This window comes from Chlorocebus sabaeus, chromosome 3, assembly GCF_047675955.1.
Source record: "Chlorocebus sabaeus isolate Y175 chromosome 3, mChlSab1.0.hap1, whole genome shotgun sequence".
Classification (NCBI taxonomy): domain Eukaryota; kingdom Metazoa; phylum Chordata; class Mammalia; order Primates; family Cercopithecidae; genus Chlorocebus; species Chlorocebus sabaeus.
In genome coordinates, this window is record NC_132906.1 from 30,392,872 (window position 1) to 30,411,227 (window position 18,356).

The 18,356-nt window shown below is 40.0% G+C and overlaps 1 protein-coding gene across 6 annotated transcripts in view; it reads right to left on the bottom strand.

Moving 5' to 3' along the window:
• NEK3 (NIMA related kinase 3) overlaps positions 1–17,097 on the bottom strand; it is a 30,167-nt gene extending 13,070 nt beyond the window's left edge. For 2 of the 6 annotated variants that reach the window (XM_073014368.1, XM_007960473.3), the window contains exons 1-9: positions 13,342–13,521; positions 11,692–11,785; positions 11,507–11,604; positions 9,895–9,978; positions 8,611–8,678; positions 8,432–8,518; positions 5,659–5,713; positions 1,953–2,153; positions 1,182–1,254 (exon numbers count right to left, since the gene is read on the bottom strand). In XM_073014368.1, coding sequence (XP_072870469.1) covers positions 1,182–1,254; positions 1,953–2,153; positions 5,659–5,713; positions 8,432–8,518; positions 8,611–8,678; positions 9,895–9,978; positions 11,507–11,604; positions 11,692–11,785; positions 13,342–13,521 — 940 coding nt within the window. The other 4 variants (XM_007960475.3, XM_007960474.3, XM_037986658.2 and 1 more) reach the window with 4 other exon arrangements.
• Between the last annotated feature and the right edge of the window lie 1,259 nt (positions 17,098–18,356).

Below are 18,356 nucleotides of genomic sequence, written 5' to 3' on the forward strand. Positions count from 1 at the left end.
CAGAGAAATGCAAATCAAAACCACAATGAGATACCATCTCACACCAGTTAGAATGGCGATCATTAAAAAAATCAGGAAACAACAGGTGCTGGAGAGGATGTGGAGAAATAGGAACACTTTCACACTGTTGGTGGGATTGTAAACTAGTTCAACCATTGTGGAAAACAGTGTGGCGATTCCTCAAGGATCTAAAACTAGAAATACCATTTGATCCAGCCATCCCATTACTGGGGATATACCCAAAGGATTATAAGTCATGCTGCTATAAAGATACATGCACATGTATGTTTACTGCGGCACTATTCACACCAGCAAAGACTTGGAATCAACCCAAATGTCCATCAGTGACAGACTGGAGTAAGAAAATGTGGCACATATACACCAGGGAATACTATGCAGCCATAAAAAACGATGAGTTAGTGTCCTTTGTAGGGACATGGATGCAGCTGGAAACCATCATTCTCAGCAAACTATCACAAGAACAGAAAACCAAACACCGCATGTTCTCACTCATAGGTGGGAATTGAATAATGAGATCACTTGGACACAGGAAGGGGAACATCACACACCGGGGCCTGTTGCGGGGTTGGGGGAGGGGGAAGGGATAGCATTAGGAGATATATCTAATGTAAATGACGAGTTAATGGGTGCAGCACACCTACATGGCACATGTATGCATATGTAACAAACCTGCACGTTGTGCACACGTACCCTAGAACATAAAGTATAATAACAACAATAATAATATATATAGATAAAAAAGAAAAGCTTCTCTTTTCAAAAAGTCTGTTTACATGATGGTTCTTCAGAAACTTGGGATACATTTTCCTACAAGATTAGTGCCATATTTTCCTGGACAGATTCTCAGGTCAGCCCACAGAAGAAGCCTTCTACCTGACCTACACAACAAGCCAGAGAAAATATGGTACTAATAATGACGGCATCATCTTTCCGTCATTAAAATATCCAAAACTAGGCTTTTTAAAACCCCAATTGTTTCAGGGATCAAAAAGGACAGTATTCAGTACAGAATTACATCTAAAATAACAAAAAGAAAATGTTCATTTGAGGAGTATCTCTGATAATCATCTCTAATAACCTAAAAATTATGTATTTCTTTTCTGTTATAGTATATTTTTAAAAGAGCACTTAACAAAATATACTCTGTCCAAAATTCTTACTTTTTTTTCTTGGTGTATTATACTTGGAATTTTTTATTTCTTCTAATACCTCCTCACCATATTCCATGATGATCTGAAATTTAAAGTTGAGAATTTAAAGATGTGAAAACATATTTTTCTATAGATACTGCTGTGATATCATTTCATCAGCATTTTCAGCACAATAATATTTCAAGTTGAAAAACAAAAGTGCCACTTAAAAAAGTACATATACACCGGGCATGGTGGCTCACACCTGTAATCCCAGCACTTTGGGAAGCCGAGGCGGGCAGATTGCTTGAGGTCAGGAGTTCGAGACCAGTCTGGCTAACATGGTGAAACCCTGTCTCTACTAATACAAAAAAATTAGCCGGACATGGTGGTGTGTGCCTGTAATCCCAGCTACTTGGGAGGCTGAGGCAGGGGAATTGCTTGAACCAGGGTGGTGGAGGTTGCAGTGAGCTAAGATCACGCCACTGCACTCCAGCCTGGGCGACAGAGCAAGACTCCATCTCAAAAAAAAAAAAGTACATATAATTTAGATAGACAAATGCAGACATTTATATATGTCTAAAAAAGGTCTGGAAGGATATACAAACTGTGATTATACTTGGGCAATAGCATTGTTGGGGGGAAAAGAGGAAGGAAAGGAGGTTTTAATTTTTTATTTTTAATATACTTCTGTACCATTTGGATTTTGATGAGCACATGTAATGTGTAATGTTAAAAGATAACAAACCATTTTACCATACACTTGAAAACTGTTCACAGCCAATCCAACACAGATCATACCTCGGGGGGTAGGCACTTGTGGACAAGCCGAGCTATGATGCCTTGAGAGAGAAGCGTTGTAGCCGAGGGGCGATGTGAGGGATTCCTTTTAAACATCTGCTTGACTAGGAACTGAAGTTCGTAGGAGTAATGAGATGGCAGAGGATTGATGGACCCTTGACACACTTTGAGGATAAGATTTTTCCAACTATTTGCCTGAAACTGAAAAGAAAAATTGAACTTTACAAGCAGATACAGGGGAAGAAATGGAAGTAAGAAACTACCAGTTATGTAGACTATTTTAATTTTATAAACATATCTGCTATCTGGTCATTTTTCTGTCTAGAGGTGCCGTTAACATACCATTATATAATCTTAAGGTGGTTTAGGAGAAAGTCAAGCATGAATGGTAAAAACCTTTGCCATCTAGAAAAAGTATTTCCATCAATGCCTGCTTTGTCTACCTTATTAGTCCTAATGATTTTGCAGATACACATTATAAGTATATATTGAAAATCAAAGTAATATATACATATGGCTTTTTAAAACATCAAATGATACTAAAAGGTTTATAATAAGTGTAATATCCCTTTGCTCCGCTCCTCCCCAGAAACTGCCAGGCCTGCTCCACAGCAACATGCACTTCAGACTTTTCTGGTTTTCTACAGGTGGTTTTTTGGCTTGAGTGCAACGGTGCAATCACAGCTCACTGCATCCTTGACCTCCCGGGCTCAAGTGCTCCTCCCACCTCAGCCTCCCAAATAGCTAGGACTACAGGCATATGCCACCATGCCCAGCTAATTTTTTAATTTTTTTTTTTTTTAGAGGCAGGGTCTTGCTATGTTGTCCAGGCTGGTCTTGAACTCCTGGGCTCAAACGATCCTCCCACTTTGGCTTCTCAAAGTGCTGAGATTACACGCATGAGCCACAGCACCTGGCCAGACTTTTCCAATTTTAAACTTCTACTGCAAAATCCTTTTTAACCATTCCTGTCATTAAAGCAGCTATTAAAATTTGACGAGTAACACTGTGGGATCTACAACGACAGACTGGAGTAAAATTTTTAAAGTTTTCAATGTATAATAAATACATCAGAACTAACATTAGATGTCAGCCTTGAAAATGCTTATGAAAGAATGTGTTAGCATTCTACCTTGAAAGTGTATTGCCCTAATACCTACGTGATGGGTTGATAGGTGCAGCAAATCACCAATGGCACACATTTACCTATGTAATAAAGTTGCATACTCTGAACATGTACCCCAGAACTTAAAATAAAAATTAAAAAAAAGATATTTGATTAATTCACTGCTAGTTACATTTGAAAATGTTTTCTGCTGATCTGTATATTATGTTTTTATTTATGGTATCTTTAAAATTTAGTATAGTCAAATTTATTCATCATTTTTCCTTAATAGTTTCTGCTTGTTGAATCTTGCTTAAGAAATGTTTCTACACCTCAAGGCTATGTTAGATGTTAATTACAGTTTGGCATATATGGAAGCTTTTTGTACTATCTTTGTAATTTTTCTGTAAATCTAAAACTGTTTTAAAATTTAAAAGAAGTTTATTTTCAAAAAAGTATATTGTCCTGTGAATAAAAAATGCAAGTGAATATATGAAAAAGAAAAATCAACAAGTAACAAAGTACAAATGCTGATAATGACAAATACTGCTGAATCTGCTTTGCCTCCGGCTTTTTAACCATTACACTAACTATCTGCATTTCCTAAAGGTTTGAGAAAAACTTTTGTCTTCGAGCAGACAAGGGATGACAGATCTCGTGCCAAATATTCTGGGCACTATAGTTCTTAATACTCATTCTTGCTAGAAAAAAGAAGAATGTGTACATGTAAGTTACAAAAAAAGATACAATCAGGAAGTAAAGAATTAAAAGATGTTGGAATTTTAAAAATAATTTTATTCATAGACTATGGTGGTTCTCAACTTGGGCTGTACATTGTAATCACCTGTTTTAAAAACAGTAATGCCCAGGACATTTTCAGAGATTTTATTTCAATCACTGTGCTGTGGGCCTAGGCATCAGCATTTTAAAGGTTCCGCAAGTTGTTCTAACTGTGTAGCTATCATTATAAACCACTTATATTCAAAGATAACCTCTCATTAATATCAGGTGTCTTCAGCAGTTTGAGTTACTTTCATCTGGTAGTGATGACGATTGTTTCTCAACCATTCACCCTCTTCTGAGCTCTATGTGCCCTCAAGTACATCTGCAAAAAAGTCAACTTTCAATCTGTGCCCAAAGAACAGAATTTATTTCTATGCAAAGCTAAGAACTAATAGGAATTAGCCCTGCAGTTGTTGTCTATGTAATAAACTATGGCTGAACAAGCGGGACAAGTTATTTAACCTTTTTTTGGTTCATATTTTTAAAAATATCTTGAAAAAACATATAACAGGGCAAAGTCTATGTTTTCATGATATGTCAGTTAGAGAGGAAACTCATATGATAAGTGAAATCTAACTGCAAAAAGCTGTGAGGAAAAAAATGATGCAGCCACTCTTGGCAAAGTTTGGTGCTTCCTCAAAAAGCTAAATACAATTCCCATATGACCCGGCAGTTCCACTGCTAGATACAGACCTCAAAATTCGGAATCAGGGACTCTAACAGATACTTGTACACCATTGTTCATAACAGCATTATTTACAACAGCCAAAAGACAGAAACAACTCAAGTGTCCCTCAACAGATGAATGGATAAACATGTCTATACACTCAATGGAATACTATTCAGCCATAAAAAGGAATGGAATCCTGATAGATGTTACAATATGAATGAACCTTGAAAACACTGTGCTAGTGAAATAAACCAGACACAAAAAGGCAAATGTTGTATAATTCCAGTTGTATGAAATATCTAGAATATGCAAATTCATGAGGCAGAAATTAGACTAGGGGGGCTGGGGAAAGGGAAGAAATGGGGAGTAACTGTTTAATGGGTACAGAATTTCTGGTTGGGGTAATGACAAAAGTTTTACAAAGAGATAGCAGTGGCTGGGCATAGTGGCTCACACCTGTAATCCCAGCACTTTGGGAGGCTGAGGCGAGTGGATCACCTGAGGTCAGAAGTTTGAGACCAGCCTGGTCAACATGGGGAAAATACAAAAAAATACAAAAATGTCTCTAGTAAAAACACACACATACAATTAGCTGGGCATGGTGGTATGCACCTGTACTCCCAGCTACTTGGGAGGCTGAGACAGGAGAATCACTTGAACCCAGGAGGTGGAGACTGCAGTGAGCTGAGATCGCGCCACTTCATTCCAGACTGGGTAACAGGGCAAGACTCTGTCTCTAAAACAAAACAAAACAAAACAAAACCCCCAAAGAGATAGTAGTGATGGTTTCACAATATTGTGAATGTAATTAATGACAATGAAATGTATACTTAAAAATGGATAAAATGGCAAATTTTATATTTATCAAAATAAAAAATTAAGAATAGCAAAAAGAAAGAAAAGAGGAATAGAGAAAGAAAAAGAGAGAGAGAAAGGTTATGTATTGCACAGCAAAACTAAATAATGGAAATTTCCTATTAGTATATGCTACAAAACTAACTCAGGGCAGATGACTGCACTGGGAACATATACAAACTTTTATAATGACTTCATCCTAGGGAAGCAAACTGCCAACTAGAATCTGTCACATTATTAGGACTCAGGTAGATATGACAAGCTGCCTTTTCCATTTTGCATGCCATACTTACTGGATGCCTAAGGGTACAGAGTTCATACAGAATGCATCCCAAGGACCAGATGTCACTGAAAGCATAAAGAAGCAATGTAATCACAAATGGGTTATGTATTTTCTAGTACAAAAAATAATTTCTTACCTTTAATAAGAAAAGAGATCACAAGTAATTCCCAGGTATTAAAACATATAATTTTGGTCTAACACCTAGATACTTCCTAAGAGTAATGTTCACAATAAAACTCTCTGCTCTTCAATCCCCACCCCTTCAAATCAGGGTGGTTAAAATATCACTTCAGTAGCATTTGGGAATTCAGTAGCAAGAGGGAAAATGTGCAGACTCAGCTGATCACAGCTGGAAGAAGGACTCTGGAAGGCATTCAGTGCAGCTTCTGTTCCCACCACCCTGGACACAGCACCCAGCCTTTGATCACATCTCCTGCTGGGCAGCTCTCTCTGCTTTCCACACAGTCTGCTGGATGGCTCTAAGGGATAGGATTCTTCCTTTTTTTTTTTGAGACGGAGTCTTGCTCTGTCGCCCTGGCTGGAGTGCAGTGGTGCAATCTCGGTTCACTTCAAGTTCTGCCTCCTGGGTTCAAGCCACTCTCCTGCCTCAGTCTCCCAAGTAGCTGGGACTACAGGCGCCCGCAACCACGCCTGGCTAATTTTTTTTTTTTTTTCTGTATTCTTTTTAGTAGAGACGGGGTTTCACCGTGTTAGCCACGATGGTCTTGATCTCCTGACCTCATGATCTGCTGGCCTCAGCCTCCCAAAGTGCTGGGATTACAGGCATGAGCCACTGCGCCCGGCCACCATTTTCTTTTTTTTAAGGGATGGGGTCTCACTGTGTTGCCCAGGCTGGAGTGCAGTGGTTATTCACAGGCATGATGTCACTGTACTGCTGCCTTGAACTCCTGGGCTCAAGCAATCCTCCTGCCTCTGCCTCCCAGGTAGCTGGGACTACAAGCACGCACCACCAGGCCCAGCTCCTCCAGACTTTTCTAAATGGTATTTTTAAATTTTAATTAATGGTTTTTACCAACTATTTCCCCTTTTAGTTTTCTATTTTAATTTCAAATCTACAGAAAAGTCGCAAATGTCCACATGCCCTTATCTAGGTTCCCCAGTCATTCTCATTGGCCATGTTTGGGTGCTAATCTCCCTCCTCTATATCTATCTGAATCTCTCGAAAAAAGGTTGCAGGCCGGGCGTGGTGGTTCACACCTGTAATCCTAGCACTGTGGGAGGCCCAGGAGGGCAGATCAGAAGGTCAGCAGTTCGAGACCAGCCTGGCCAATATGGTGAAACTCCGTCTCTACTAAGAAATATAAAAATTAGCCGGGTGTAGCGGCAGGTGCCTGTAGTCCCAGCTACTCAGGAAGCTGAGGCAGGAGAATCGCTTGAACCCATGAGGCGGAGTGCAGTGAGCCAAGATTGTGTCATTGCACTCAAGCCTGGGCAACAGAGTGAGACTCCATCTCAAAAAAAAAAAAAAAAAAAAAAGGTTGCAGGTATCAAATACTTCATCCCTACACACACATCAGCATGTATCTCCTAAGAACAAAGACGTACACTTTCCCTCATAAACACAATACTGTTATCACATCCAAGGAATTTAATCTCAATTCAGTAACATTATTTAATATTTACTGCATACCCAAATTTCCTCAGTTGTCCCAACAAGTCCCTGTAGAGCTGTTTTGCCCCCATTCAGTCCATTCTACTCTTTAAGAAACCTATTTAGTGTATTTGCTTTTCAGAAAGCAAGTCAGCATAAAGTAACAACAGTGTTGTTTCTCCTTCTAGGAATCCATGCCAAGAATGTGATATTAAACAAGGATAAATTTATATACAAAAGGTATGTTAATTACAGCACTGTTTATAAGACTGAAATCTCGAAATATAAGGCCAACAACAGAGGAATTACTAAGTAAATTTTGGAAGTGCCATATAGTAAAATATATGCAGCCATTAAAATTTATGAAGAGTTTAAGTATGTGGGGAAATGACTATAATATAAAATGACAAAAGCAAATTATATATAAAATATACTTTATATATATATAAAAAATATATATATATATACTTTTAGGGGGAAAAGTGAATGAAGAAAAAAACATTAAAATATTACTGGCAGTTGGGAAGAGTGGGTGATTTCCATGTCCTTTCTTACAGGTCTATTTCCAATCTTGCCTGCACGTCCATCCCCACAATAGGCACATATAACTTATATTCAGAAAAAAATACTGCATTTTAAATCATTAAGACCTTCATACTAACCTCCTTCAATCAATTTACCTATCAACCAAGTGCTTATAATCTAGCCCTGGAAATGCCAACTCAATGACACAATCTATTGATTATCAAATGTTGCTGTACATTGGAATCACCCAATGATCTTGAAAAATTACTGGTGCCTGCTTCTCACCCTTTGCCATTATGATTTAATTAGTGTAGATGCAACCTGGGATTTGGGATTTTTGTAAGTGGGAGCAGCAAAGTTTGGGAACTACTGATATAATTCATACCGTCCCTAGAATGACTGGCCTTTCTTTCAGCATTTGCTCCTCTCAGCTATCATTAATAGCAATTGGAAAACTATTACTTTTATCTAGCAGCCTAGCAATATAGATTAGAAATATAGATTCCAGACTGCTTTCAGATATATTTTTTAAAAACCAATATGATCCATGCATCTGTTTTGAAGTGACATCAGACTCTTGCATCATCTGCAGGCTAAAATGCCTGTCACCAAATGGGCACCCTTACATCAAATATGCAGCACTCACCTTTTATTGTTATAAGGCAGGTTTTCCCAAATTTCTGGAGGCACATAATAAGGTGTTCCCACATAGGTACAAGCAAATGCCATCTGACTAAAACCAAAAAAAGGCAAAGAATGATTACAGAACATTCCTGAAAATGGATGTTTTGATTACTGTCACTACCGTAGAACAGACATACATACTTGGAGAGAAGACGGGCAGATCCAAAGTCTCCCAATTTCACTTTTCCATTTTGAGTGAGGAAGATATTCTGCATTTGAAAAGAAGAACTCAGATTATGTCTTCCATCATCGAACATGAGGCAGATAAGCTGTCTTCCAAAGCCTGCTGATGACGGAGATCAAGGGTAGAAATGCTGACAGCTGAGTCCCAGAGTGGAACACAAAACACCAAGATCCCCTCTTGACAGCTAGACATTCCCCTGCATGGAAACTCAGGATGAGTGCTTCAAATCTAACAAGCAAGTTTTAGGTTGTATCAGCAGACTCCATCGAGCCGGTGAAAACCTGTGTCAGGGTGATGCCACATGGCAGGCCCAGGTGTCAACCGTTTTCCATCTGAGAACACATGGACTTAGTAAGTGGTCACTAAAAGAGAGCTAGGACACATTAACATACACAGTCACGTGCTGCATAACCATATTTCGGTCAACAACGGATGGCATATATGACAATGGTCCCAGAAGACTATAATACTATATTTTTACTGTACTTTTTCTACGTTTAAATACACAAATACTTACCATTGTACTACAATTGCCTAAGAAATTCAGTACAGTAACACGCTGTACAGGTTTGTAGCCAAGAACAAACAGGCTACACTATATAGCCTAGGTGTGTAACAGGCTATACCATCTAGGCTTGTGTAAGTACACTCGACGACGCTCACACAACAAAATCACCTTACGAAGCATTTCTGAGTACTTGTCCCCCATCACTAAGTGAGGCATGACTGTACTACTACAGAGATTTCAATGACTTTTTCTCAGGTATTACTTTATTTGGTTAGTATAAATATTAAGTAAAAGGGTACAAAGTTTCAGTTAGGACAAGTAAGTTCCAGTGATCTGTTGTACAACATGGTGACTATGGTTAATAATAATGCATAGAATACTTAATACTTAATAATGCATAGAATACTTAAAAAGTGCTGAGAGTGATCTTAAATGTCCTCACCACAAAGAAATAATAAGTATGTGAGGTGATAGATACGTTAATTACCTTGATTTAATCATTTTACAATGTGTGTGTATATATATAAAACATCATGTTATACATCATAAATATACATAATTTTTGTCAACTACATTTTAATAAAGGTGGGCGAAATTTTAATTTGAAAAGTAAGTAACAAATATTAAGCTGACAAATATTCCTAAACAAAAATGTCCCAAAATGCATGGGATAACACAGCAAAATTACTGAATTAAATAGTTTTTTTTTAAGTCCAAAATGTACTCCACTCACCTTGGACTTGATATCTCTGTGTAGCACACGTTTCTTGTGAATGTGATTTACCCCAAGGCACATTTGGGTAAACCAATTAAGTATCTGTAAGAAAAAGGTATGCAAAATCTTCAAGAATGCAGTAACTGGCTCATCTTAACCTAAAAGTCCAAAGAATCATCTCTAGGCCTTAGTCGACTAAGATTTTACATAATGCGAGTACAGAACTCCTGAAAATTACATAGTTCAACTAAGATTCAGTGTTACTTGGAGAAATTCAGAAAAGCTGTGACTCCCATATTCCAGCATCTTATACATGATCCAAATAGCAATTTATTTTAGTAAAACTTCCACTTATATTTTTCTTATATTCAACCAAATAAAAGTATTCTTAAATGCTTATATAAAGGTAGTTCACCAATAAGAAATGCACTACAGCTTTTCCAGTGTAATCATTATGTTGGATTTTCATTTACTTTTGCAGAATATCCGTATGATAACATTAAAATACTTCATTATATTATAAATAATCCTTTGAGGTCAATAGTTCCTGCTTGTAAGTCCAAGGTCAACAGTACCCAGAATTTCTAGGTGTCTTGAGGGCCTACAGTTAAATGTCAAATTAATTTTTTTTTCACTTTTGCTATGGAGATTCTTCCAGTTGAAGCCAAGGTTGACTTCCTTCTACAGAACCCATATTTTTAACAATACAATTTCTAAATGTATAATATTTATTTATATTTATTTACATACTTTCATAACATGCTATAACCTAAATCAAACTAAGCCTCATCGGAGCAATTTAAGTATTTTCCATAGCCAATACATTAAAAAATATTTAGTATGCAATTTTCCACTAAAAAGACAGCAAGTCTTAGACTGAAGGGACCACTTCAAGCTTTAGGAGGAAAAAGATTGAGAATAGGTACTCCCAAGAAACAGAAATGGCAAGCTTCATTCTTCTGATGTTTTAATAATACAAAATAAAATACACCTGTCTTCTAAAAATTTCAGTACGATAAAAATCAAGATTTTAGGCCGGGCGCGGTAGCTCCCGCCTGTAATCCCTGAATTTTGGGAGGATGAGGCGGGTGGATCATGAGATCAGGAGATCGAGACCATCCTGGCTGACACAGTGAAACCCCGTCTCTACTAAATATACAAAAAATTAGCCAGGCATGGTGGCGGGCGCCTGTAGTCCCAGCTACTCAGGAGGCTGAAGCAGGAGAATGGCATGAACCCGGGAGGATGAGCTTGCAGTGAGCCGAGATCGCACCACTGCACTCCAGCCTGGGCAACAGAGCAAGACTCTCTCTCAAAAAGAAAAAAAAGAAAAAGAAAAAGAAATCAAGATTTTAAATATCTAATACAAAATTTGGTGATACAATCTTGAAATTATTCTAAACATGAAAGTTTTATTTCTTAATAATTTATATAGATTTTATTTCCTAAAACCATTTCAGGCAGCCATCTCCTGGGGACACTAAGTGGTAACACCAATACAGAAATCAGTCATTTCTATTTACCTTCTCAGGTAATTACAAATATCAATGCTTTTGTTTTAACTTATACAAAGTTTATGAGAAAAGTGGCTTCTAAACCTTGAGAGAAACTATGTAAGTCAATCTCTTACCATGTCTTCAGGAAATAACTTTCCTTTTTGCTGTTTAATCTTTTGCATTAGATCCCCTCCATCACAGTATTCCATCACAATATAAAAGTGTCCTTCAGCTAAAACAGATACAAGCTCTTTAGAAAAGTTGTAGTGGCTATAAATCAAATTCAGAAATGCACGTATCTGGGGGAATTTGTATTTACCTTCAAATGATTCTTTGAAGGCAACAATATTGGGGTGTTTCATTTTGGCTAAAAGAACAGCCTCCTTCCTAGAATTCTGTGTATTAGAGAAAGACTAAAAAAACATTTTAAATAAGCATAAATTTAATACTGCATTTAAAATAGATAACTTTATAATAATATAGTTTACATGATACTTCAATGCTAGATGCAGTTTTATAACACTACACTTTGGCTCAACTTAAATTTGTGAAATGACAAGAGAAAATGCATGGTGATTTTCCAACTCTGGCTATATTTTCATGCTTGAGCTGACCCCTTCATCGTACTTTTATTTTCTTTTTTCATTGCCGTTGTTAGTTGGGTGTGGTGGCTACCCTCCCCAGTGGCTGGGACTATACTACACTTATAGTGTATACACCTATAGTCCCAGCCACTGGGGAGGCTGAGGTTGGAAGATCGCTTGAGCCCAGGAGTCTGAGCTGGAATGAGCTATGGTTGTGCCACTACACTCCAGCCTGGGCAATAGAGCAAGACTCCATCTATAAATTTAAAAAAAGAAAGAAAAGAAATCGTCATTGATTGTGTAGTAACACAAGGGTTCTCAGACCAGCAGCATCAGCACCAGCTGGGAACTTATTAAAAATGCAAATTCACAAGCCCACCTGGCCCTCCTCAGTCGGAAGCCTGGGGGTGAGGCATAGCAATCCATGGTTTAACAAGCCCTCCAGCTGATTATGATGCTCACTCAAGTTTGAAAATCACTGAATGAAGTCAAGAATACAGCGGGAAAAAAATACCTAGCACTCTGAGACGTTTATTAGACTGTGTTTTTTAAAAATTGATCCAAAGTATTATGACATAGTCTTCATGTAATGAATTCTTTCACAGGACAACTATGATACATAGTAATGGTCTACAAGGAAATAAAACCTATAAACTGATCCACAGAGTAGGTGTACTGGTACCAAAGGTTAGCATTTGTTCTTCATTGTATTTTTATGATCCTTTTTCATTAATAACTCACCTGAGTTGCTTTGGCAAAGATTTCCTACACCATTAGGTATACAAAAGTGGAAGTTATTACCAATTATTTGCTGAAATAAAATTAGCAGTAATCGCCTCCAAAACTTTTACTGTTTTTCTCCCATTGTTAATTACAATATCCTAAGAACCACATATAATGTATTGAGCCCTTGTAAAGCTAACGAATAAACCAATTCTATCTTTTGCATGAAGGAGAAATTCCATGTTAAAACTAAAAAACTTATTATTTATTTATTTACTTTTTGAGACAGAGTCTTATTTTGTCACCAAGGTTGGAGTGCGGTGGCACGATCTCAGCTTACTACAACCTCTGCCTCCCAGGTTCGGGTGATTCTCCTGCCTCAGCCTCCCGAATAACTGGGACTACAGGTGCACGCCACCACACCTGGCTAATTTTTTAAAAATTATTTTTACTAGAGACGGGTTTTCCCCATGTTGGCCAGGCTGGCCTCAAACTCCTGACCTCAGGCTGATCTCAAACTCCTGACCTCAGGTGATCTACCCGCCTCTGCCTCCCAAAGTGCTGGGATTACAGGTGTGAGCCACCATGCCTGGCCAAAAACTTATTCTTTTATATAAATTGCAGGTATACTTTCAAAGTGAGCTAATTTCTTTAGTAGTGACCTTGGGAAGCCTTATTTCTTTCATGGCAAACATCTGATTACTGCTTTCATGCCGAACCAAAAGAGCTCTGCCGAAGGAGCCCTCCCCGATCATCCTCAGGACCATGTAGTCATCCATGCTGGGGCATCCACACAGCTGGGCTCCACTCACGCAGTCACTATGGGCTCTCCCAAACTGCATTCCAAAGCAGAAACATTTGAGAATTAAATGTACTTTCAAAAAGCAGAAGTTAATTCAAAGTAGCTCTCATAACCATAAGAGAAAAGCAACTTATTCCTTTTGAAGGGGATCAGTGTATGCTACCCCAAAATATGCCACTTTCATGTAAGAATTGTTTTGAGCTGAAACTAATTTGCTCTTTGCCCTCCCTTTTTTGTATAAATGCAGGGCATAAATGTTCCTATGTACAGGTAATAAACATCCTTTTGTAAATGTGTCTTCCTTTCCAGTACCAGGAAGAGAGCAACTCTTACCAACGGGGAAGGCGCCAACTTGAGTCCACATAACAAACCTTACTGAATAACCCTTATCTTCTGTTAGCTTCCCCCATATATTTACCTTCCTACAATTTACCCAAGAAGAATTCCCCTGCTTTTGTCTAGTTACTTCTCTACAATTTATCGCTCTTTGTTAAAATGGCACGTGGGCCCGCTGTTCTAACCACTTCTTTACATTTATGCATAAACCTTTTTTCCTGTTAATCTATCTTTCATCAGTTTATTTTGCAGGGCCCAGCTACTGAACCTAAGAGGGTAGAGAAAAAAATGTTTTTCCTCCCCTATACTACATTCAACAGGTAGACACTGAGCACCAACTGAGTCAGATGTTATGATCTGAACAAATCTCTCATAATCCCTGCCATCATGGACATCCCATCAGAGATAACCATAAACCTCAACAAATGTAGGCTATTTAAGCTGAAACCTGAAGGATGAATGAAACTTGACTAGACAAAGAGGAGGAAAACAGTAATCATGGAAGAGGAAATTGCATATTTAAGAGCTAAAGAAATTACATTCAGTTCAAGAAATGGAAAGAATAATGTAACAGGCTGCTGAAGCATTTTAACCAAGAACGCAATATCATATTTGCACATTAGAAAAAACATTCACTCAGATTGCAGATTAAATGGACCAGTGGAGGAGGCGCAGGAAGGCCAGCTCAGAGACACAGGCCAGTTAGGAGGCTCCAACAACAGAAAAGGCAGGAAAATAATGAAATGGAATAGAGTGGAGGCAATGGGGCCAGAAAAAATGGGAAGGAAAGATGTAAGAACAGTTGACAGGATTTGTGGTGGCAGATTTATGGGGGGGCAAGCAGCGAAGAGGGCAAGGTTGACTCCCAGGTTTCTGGCATGAACCAGATGGTTTCTGGCACTCCCTGAGAGAGGAAAGGCACAAAGGTTGTGTGGGAGGTTTTTGTTTGTGTGATTTTTCTGGCAGCGGGAGTGTTGCAGGGGTGGGGCAAAACATATTGGCAGAAGAGACATGTGTTTCATTTTGGACGTGCCGAACTGGAGGTTACTGAGAGTCAAGAGAGATGTTAAACACACAGTTGTAGTCCTTGACTTCAGTCTCCCATCTGTGTTTCCAGGATGAAGCAGCTAATAGGACTGCTTAGCACATAAGAGAAAATGGATAAAAAGTTCCTAACACTGCCAGGTACATAGAAGGTCCTGAATAACCGGCAGCTATTATGATTATTAAAACCTTAGAAAAGTGATGCATTCTTTTTCATTGCAGGAAAAACACTGGAATGAATTTACTTGATTTTTCAAAAAGCTTATAGTGTTTGTTTTTTGTTTTTTATTTTGAGACGGAGTTTCGCTCCTGTTGCCCAGGCTGGAGTGCAATGGCGCGATCTCGGCTCACCGCAACCTCTACCTCCCAGGTTCGAGCGATTCTCCCGCCTCAGCCTCCCGAGTAGCTGGGATTACAGGCATGTGCCACCACACCAGGCTAATTTTGTATTTTTAGTAGAGATGAGGTTTGTTCATGTTGGTCAGGCTGGTCTCAAACTCCCAACCTCAGGTGATCCGCCCACTTTGGCCTCCCAAAGTTCTGGGATTATAGGCGTGAGCCACCGCATCCAGCCCTAGTGTTTGTTTTTTAATCATACCACAAAGAATTATAAGGAAGAGAGAGCATGACAGGCAAAGCAAAAAATCAAACTAAAACCTCTACTATAGTGACCTGCAAAAATTCCAGTTTGTATTCCTGCTTATCACAGAATTACAAGGAAATCCTAGAAATAATTTCTTCATATAACCAAATCAATCATACACATTGTCTTCGAAACAATGTTTTTCCAAGACTGATGAGGTCTTTGAGAGTACATGGATGTGAAAGAAACAAGTCCTTTACCACTATTCTAACACCTGGTATTTACACGGTTTAACATGGAAGCCAAGTTTTCCCATGTTCTTATTCTTCGTTTCTCCGGGGCTTTATTCTATGCAATGGAGAGTAACTGAAAAAATAAGAGCAACTAGACTTCTTAGCTGAAAACCACATTTGATCTTTTCTGCCCACATTTGCCTCTTACTCAATATTACACCCGTATGATCATTACAAGACCTGAATACACTCTGAACATGGCAAAAGTATATCGGCCCCTTCGCATGCCTGCGATAATTTTAAAAACCTAATAAAGTGATTTGCAAATACCCAGAAGAGGGATCACAGGTGAGACATGGGCTAAATTCAGAAAGTGCCCTGAAAACGCCTTTACAGATATATAAATAATGAGAGAAATCTAACACGACTGACTCATCTTGCTTGTAACCTCACGGGGTAAGATTTTGTGTTGTCGTTTTCTTATTCTAGCATAGAGGCTAGGGTAACTACGAGGGATTTCGTGTTAACTTCAAGACAAGGGAAACTGACCCCACCCCCTCCTGGGAACCAACGAAGCCGCTCAGAGTTTCAGACGCTCCTGTGATTTCATCCCCAGCCGGTCAATTGTTTTAGTTTCCCAGCCCTCTGCCGCCAAAATACTGTTTAAAACCCTCGACCCCGAATTCTCAGGGAGACAGGTCTGAGACCCTGTTCTGGTTTGGCCAGCCCTGCGCTTATTAACCTCTTTTTTGCTGCAACAGCGTTTCTCATTGGTTCTTTCCGGACAGCGAGCTAGAACCCGTTGGGTCGGGACAGGCGCCCGCGCGGCAACTGCACCACTGCGGAGCCCAGTCGCCCCGCTCACCTGTGAGGGCCCTTTCTCCTGGAAAAGCCGCTCCGCCCTGCTGGCCCCCACGGCGCCGCGCGCCCAGAGCCCAAGGCGGCGAGGGACCCAGACTGCGAGGCGGAAATGAGGGGCGCCGCCGCGCGCCTGGGGCGTGTCTCCCCCTCGCTCCCCGTCGCTCCCACTAGGCTCCGCGCCGCCACCACGCGCCGCGCTCCTCTTTCCAGAGGCGGCCCTCCAGGGCGGGGACCACTCACCCGCTTCCCCGGCAACCCTCATCCACTCCTTGGCCTGGCAACCAGCGGCTTCCGCGGGGCGGGCCCTGCGGGTCGTCTCTCGGGTTGCGGGTGAAGGAAGCCGCCTGGGTCTGGCGGGAGGCGCTGTTCTTGGAGTAGCCGGGCCTACGAAGAGCACGTTTTAAAGCTGTCGTTCCACGTTGCAGTGGAACAATGCTAATAATATTGAGGGAAAGTATCTCCCACTAACTGAGTTCTGTCTGCAGGTTAAGTGAAAGCCTATGTAGATAAATTTCATGGGCACAGCACTCAGTGCTAGCTAGCACTTACTAGCTGTGTGACCATGGGCAATTGTGGAAGGCAGGATAATGCCCCGCCTCAGGATGCCCACATCCTACTCCCTGGAACCTGTGCGTTTGTTCTCTTGCTTGGCAAAGGGGATTAGGATTGCAGATAGAATTAAGGTTGCTAATCAGCTGACTTTAAAATAAGGAGATGATCTTGGAGTATGTGGTTGGGCCCAGTGTAAATACAAGGGTTCTCTAAAGTGGGAGGGGGCCCGCAAAGGTCAGAATCAGAAAGCTATTTGAAGATGGAGGAAGGGGCAACAGCCAAAGAATGCAGCTGGCCTCAAGAAGCTGGAAGAGGAGCAGGCACAGTGTCTCATGTTTGCAATCCCAGTGCTTTGGGAGGCAGAGGCGGGAGAGGAACCCTCAAGCCCAGGAGTTCGAGATCAGCCTGGGTAACATAGTGATACCCTCGTCTCTACGAAAAATTAGCTAGACATGGCGGCAGGTGCTGTGGTCCCAGCTGTTCGGGGGACTGGGGCAGAAGGATCACTAGAGCTGGAGAGGGCCCATGATCCCACCACTGCAGTCCAGCTTTAGTGACAGAGCGAGACCCTGTTGCCATAAAAAAAAAAAAAAAAAGGAAAAGCTAGAAAAGGAGAAGGAAAAAAAAAATTGTTCCCCAGAGCTTCCAGAAGTAACAGTCCAGCTGATACCTTGATTTTTTTTTTTTTTTTTTTTTTTTTTTTTAAACAGGGTCTTGTTATGTTGCCAGGACTGGTTTTGAGCTCCTGGGCTCAAGCGATCCGTCCACCTCAGCTTTCTGAGTGGCTGGGACTCCAGGGAAGCACCACCGTGCATGCTAAAGCCTTGATTTTAACCCAGTGAGCTGTATTTCTGACCTCCAGAACTGTAAGGTAATAAATTCGTGTCGTTTTAGCCATTTAGGTTGTCATAGTTTGTTACAGAAGCCTTAGGAAACTAATACAGCAGAGTAAGTCCCTTTATATAAAAGTATAGAACCTACCTCATAGGATTATTGTGAACAATATCTGGTTACACTTTACTTGTAAGCGCTGAACATGTTCATTATAACGTGTCAACCAGAGACACAGAGACTGACATCCAAGTAAATAAGTTTATTGGCAGTCTGAGAATTGCAGTTCAAGGAACACAGATTCCGGAAGCATTTGAATTGTGTCTTGACCAGCTATTTTTGGGTAGGGTTTTTAAAGGAAGAAGTCAGTTCTCACTAGTTCATCCATAAATTTCATAACCATTTTGAAGATAAAGCATTATCATGACAGTTCAT